The sequence below is a fragment of the Colletotrichum jinshuiense genome, chromosome 13 (genome assembly GCF_051148585.1).
Source record: "Colletotrichum jinshuiense chromosome 13, complete sequence".
Classification (NCBI taxonomy): Eukaryota; Fungi; Ascomycota; class Sordariomycetes; order Glomerellales; family Glomerellaceae; genus Colletotrichum; species Colletotrichum jinshuiense.
Window position 1 is genome coordinate 319,906 of NC_139306.1, and position 5,638 is coordinate 325,543.

Here is a 5,638-nt window from a genome sequence, read left to right on the forward strand (position 1 = left end):
AAGCCCCCAAAGCAAGCACGCCGTCAAGGTGCAGGGAGTTCGAGCTGCCACCGCTCGTATAGCGGTAAGCCACATGCCTCATAATGCCTACCTTCTTCGTTAAGGGCAGACAAGACAGACCCAATTGCGGTCCTGCCAGTAGCTGAATATGAGATCGGAGGCCCCTTTAGCACTAGGGGAGCCGGACTGAAGGCGTTAGGCTGACCTCCCGCGAGGCTGGGCCGGAGTGGCTGAGTCACGGTATTACGGCGGCGTCTGGCTATTGATGGAAAGGTTGGCTCTGGAGATATCCCAGAGCCCCAATCGAGGCCGGCCGGTGAGGCCGGCAGCGGTTTGATGCCCTCCGGAGGCTGTGTGGCCATCGCGGAAGGGCTACGGAGCAGATATTTGAAGAACTTTCGGCTGTTAAAGATTCTAGCGGTTCACCAACTGTTTCATTAACGGCAGATGCCAGGAAAATTAGGCGAGAGGGAAATTATTTGTGAACTCCTGCCGGACGATGATCTGTGATTCTTGGCCTTCATAAAGATGCGCGTCAAACACCTGCTCGAGGAGCGAGTCTACTTGAACTAGTCGGTCTTTCTGGAATGTTTTCGACTTAACACCCCATATTCAAAGATTCTGACCAATAGACTGTTTCGCATCTGCTGCGAGAATTTGGGTTCTCTGATGTCAGCTGAGTCTCGTGACCTAGTTAACTCCGCCAGAACTATCGACTGTTCCAGAGAGCCATGGCGATACCCTAGCCGATTCACCACAAACAACACAGGACTCGGTCTTAAAGCCTAGCCCAGAGTCTGCGCCCAAGCCTGAGGCTGAGGCTTGGGCAGAAATCGTATATGTTCTGTAGACGGAGAGTCACTCCATGCATGGTAGGCAGAACTTAGGGTTCGTGGTAGTTATTAGGTGTGTTGTGATGTTTTGTGTCCATCCATCCCCACTGTTCGACTTCAGCACCTAAACGAACGATATGTAAAAAATTGTTATCTCTAAAGCCTCAATCTACCTTCTTATTGGGTTTGAACAGGGGACTATAGCTGTTCATTTTGAGGACTTCCATAAGTTTACTAAACTCCTATATCCGACATAGAGAGTCTGTAGATTCCAAGAGTAAAGCACGTGCGTTAATAATGTGAACGGCACTGCTAGAACCACGTACCACCATATAGAAAGCGCGCTCTGTCCAAAGAGGCTGAAGTTCATTCCAAATAATGTTGCAGTGAAGGTTAGAGGAATATAATAAGTAGCTAGTAAAGTAAGCTTCTTTGTCCGATCCGACTGTTCGATTGCACGTCGAGACTCTAAGATCATAGCGCGGTTCATCTCAGAGGTTTTGGCTGAGTTTACTCGCGATAACAGGTGCAAGCAGCGTTCTAGAAGATCTTCATGGTCTTGGTATATTCCGGCAGCAGAGAATGACGTTAGTTGTTGCTGATGGCCGTGGAATGTCGTGAAGTCCTTGCCATCGGCTACAAAGGGACTACGTTGTGGCGATTGGCTTTTGCGACTACCAAACGTACTTTGTAGAGAAACAAACTGGCTTTTTTCTCCAAGAAGTTGAATGGATCTAATGCAGTGTCGTATCTGGGTTACATGTCGTTCTAGAATAATCTCAAGGTGTTGCAGGGTCTCGAATGTCTCGTTTTGAAAGTCGTCTAGTGGTATGGGTTCCGTTAACTTTCCCAGTAGCTCATGAATAAGATTCAAGAAGGAAACTTCGGAAAAGGCGGAGTGGGCAAAGACAGGAATCAGTGCATGCAGAGGGTCGAACTCAGCTCTCTTGGAGAGGTCTAATGCTGAAAGCAAGGACTGATACTCCAGAGGAAGAGTTGAGATGGATTGCGGGAGACCTAGATGTGCCAAGGGGTACAGGGGTGGATTAGATGAGGCACCACCGTCGCCGAGCTTTCTCCAAGTCATCTTGGGATGATGTTGGATAACTGGTAGTGATGTCACCTTGATGCCTGACTTTCGATCAAGACCCTTGTTCCAGGGTCCAAGGGGAGACTTGTCAAGATCACGACCGTTGTCCATCCATAGAATTCCTGCTTCTTGGTCAGTAATTAGTGCAAGGGTGCCCAGGAAATCTAGAAAGCGTACCTGCCCAGCCATCACCGTCTTCTACAATACAGATAGAGATACGCTGCTCAATGACCGAGTATCTTTTGCTAAGAATAGAGTATTCTCGTACAATAGAGTCACCACAATTGGCAAGCTTTTGTAAGCTTCTCTTGTACTTGGATAGTTGATCTCGTATCATCCCTCGATAGCCCACGGAGCTATCGTACAAATTGACGGTAGAGTGAGGCATCGAATCAGTGAAAAGAGTTGTTAAGGGTACATGAATTATATTATTCGTCGTGTTTAATAATGATGGTGTGTTGAAGCAATCGCCGTGGGACGAAGCATCGAAAAAGTCAAGGTGGCGGTTGAAAAATTCGGGGTCAATCCGATATCTACTTCCCAGTTCCGCAACCCAAGGTGAGGATAGGAAACCCCTCAAGAACAGTAGATGTCCTTTCCCTTGGAGCGGCCGTGATGCTGGCAGTGCGACGTCGTCTTGATCAGTAAAACTTCGCAGTCGACCAGGTTCGGAGTTGCCAAGGTGATGTAAAACGATGAGCCTGTGCTCGTCCATGCTCTGCGTCTGTAATCCTGTTGAAAGGGATCCCGGCATCGGACGTATGAGCCAATTAGCAAGTGCAGCGTAGTTACGTCCCGGAAAGCTGGATGACACAATGGATCGTTGAGAGTGAGCAAAGATTGCTTGTTTGTATTCGTGTGGAGTAACTACACAATTTGTTAGTAAATCACTTTAGTCTTTGTTTCGACTGTAAGAAAGGATAAAGTACAAGTCTTTTGGCTCCGCTGAGGTCTCGAATTGGGCGCTAACTGTGGTCGTTCAGTCACAGTACCATCTCGAATGCCTGCTCCTGGCCCATCATTATCAAAACTGACATCGCCCTCTCTTTCCCAAGAAGCTATAGGTCGCTCAGACATTATATTTACTCTGTTCGAAGGTAGATGAGGGAAATTGTGAGAGGTTAAAGCGCAAGGGAAAGTATTTACTTTCGAAAATTCATGAACGATGGTTTGCGAGCAGAAAAGTTGGGAAATATCAGGCTGCCCCCATTTATATTTGGTTGCCAAGCGGGTGACAAAATAACCCGCACTCATTGAGGATGCAGGTGCTCTCGCGCTAAAGTCATTGGTAAGTTGTACATCTTGGTCCTCAACATACCTGCAGTAGTCTAGGTAGTCCCTATCTATATCCAGGTTATGAGTGCGGACTTTTTTGTCACCCGCCTGATTGCCTTGTGCCAAGATCAGGGTGTAAGCATCCCGAGTTACCATTGGCCAACTAGCTGTAATATTGGTTCGCAAATTCCCATGTGTGAGGCCAGGACTTTTAGCGTTGCCCACAATAATCTCAGTCTTTAAACTCCTTGAAAAGCTCACTTGAGGCTTCAAGGTCATACTAATATTAGCTCTTTTAATCAAATCTAATCTGACGGGCGAGAAGGTATTGTACCTTTCCCACTGTGGTTGGGGTTGAGAGGCTGTATTAATTTTTTCCATGCCGGAAACTCTGTGTGATAGCTCTCAATCCGTCCTACTACCAAAATGTATATGCCTTTACTCCGGCTCTTGCAGTTCATGCTCCTGGTCGGAGATGTCTGTCTCGTACCCTCCGATGCCTTCTACCTGAAATCTAAGGCGGACTGATACCTTGAATACGCTTGAACGAGGCACAGTTGTTTTGTCACTGCTCTGATAAGGAACACTTGGCGGCACATGTCAAATTCCAGCCAATGAGCCAATCCAGTATCGTCACACCACCGTAAGTAAGACCATGCTTTCGTGCGGGGTATTTCAGCATTGCCACCTAAGTTTTCCCTAGAATTCCATCAATCAATGTTCCAGCATACTACGTTCTCTTACCTTCACCCTCTGCGTACATCTGCCTCCAACGCAACAAGTCGTCGAAATGTCCACAAACCCAGGCCACTTGAGAGTTTTGTTAGACGGAGAAGGGGACGTTGAGTCAGTGTTCTGCCAGGCTTGCCAACTGAGAGGAGTGCACTAACGGGTTATCGCTATGTTAGCATCCTTCTTATCCCTGGCGTTGCGACTGCGAAACCCGATGAATGGATATTCTCTTCACCCCAGTGGCTGTCGAGAGTGCTTCCGAACACACTAAAGCGTGGACGGGTCCTAGCTTTTGATTATTCCATCTCTGTCAACGAAGATGAACTTTCCAGCCAACAGTTCTTGGTACAAGGAGACGTCTTGCTGAACGCTTTGGTTAGCGCTCGGTCTCGGCTTCGGGGCGATAATAGGATGTTGTTCGCGATTTGCCACAGTCTTGGAGGCCTAATATTGAAACAGGCTCTTTGCATTGCACATGAGCAGGCGTATAGATATGGACCCATCCTCGAATCTGTTGCTGGGATCGTCTATCTGGGCTCGCCGCATAGAGGCCCTACACATCTGGAGACTCTTACAAGATGGCTCACCATTCTTGCGAGCACCGCTGGTATTAAGAGGCCTGTGAGCCTACCTGAACATCGGATCCCATTGGAAGCAGCAATGCTAAACCAACTCGCCGATCGATTTGAAGACATCAACATCCAAGCACCAGTACTTAGTCTGGCCGAAAGCAAGAAAACAAAGGTATACCTCGGAAGATTGAAGAACAAAAATTTACTCGTGAGTGTTGCCTTTATCTTCAGACTAAGCATGGGTCTTACCAGCTTTAGTTAACCGATATACCACTCTGCACAACCAATGCTCCTATCGAAACTGTCAAAAGCTTTCCTCTCGAACATGCAGCACTTTGTAGGATAGAGCTTGCTGATGAGCCCAACCGACTTCAACTGGAGCATTTTGTACAGGAAGCATTGAGCGAAGCTGTGCATATAGTTGTCGCTAGATTGGCAGCATGTAAGACTAGCCGAATGTGCCCAACCCCCAGCGGAGCATGTTGGACTTATTTTCTTGACAGTGGATTTCAAGTATGCAACCACCAGCACTTACTCGCCTATACACAGTGATTCGAATTCTATATCAGGGAAGTACTCGAATTCTGGTCTCGATTACTATCAAATTTCTAACAACGATTCCAACAGAGGAACGAAATTCCGGAAATGTCAATGACTCTGCTGGGGGAGCAGCAGCGGGATCCAGCGACCAAGGATTCGAGATAATTCCATCAATGCAGGACAATATTTCAAAAAAGTCAATGGTCAAACTGCCTTGCATCATACTAGATGCTAACGATCCTGGACGAATTTTCTTTGGACAACAGAAAATTTTGGACGCAATCCAGGAAGCTTTGGTTCCCACAGACACCAGAAAAGAATCACAGCCTGGTTTACGACAGTTTGCTCTTTGTGGGCTTGGTGGCATGGGAAAGACAGAGATTGCGTCTGAATTTGCCTGGAGAAACAAAGACAAATTTGACGCCATCTTCTGGGTTCGCGCTGATGAGCCAGCTAAACTGGACCAGTGTTTCGTGGACATGTCGATCAAATTAGGCCTCGAAACGGCGGAGGATGCCACGAACCAAATTATCTCTCGGTCTTTGGTCAAGGGATGGCTCGCAAATCCAGTCAAGGGTGATACGAAAACCGCCGAA

General features: G+C 47.4%; 1 protein-coding gene across 1 annotated transcript; it reads right to left on the bottom strand.

The window, feature by feature from the left end:
- Positions 1-1,041: 1,041 nt before the first annotated feature.
- EsH8_XIII_000052 (uncharacterized protein) lies at positions 1,042-2,638 on the bottom strand (the record flags this gene model as incomplete). The annotated part of the gene is made up of 2 exons (XM_083273763.1): positions 1,042-2,045; positions 2,101-2,638. 2 exons carry the CDS (start codon positions 2,636-2,638, stop codon positions 1,042-1,044), a joined length of 1,542 nt encoding a protein of 513 aa, XP_083120526.1.
- Between the last annotated feature and the right edge of the window lie 3,000 nt (positions 2,639-5,638).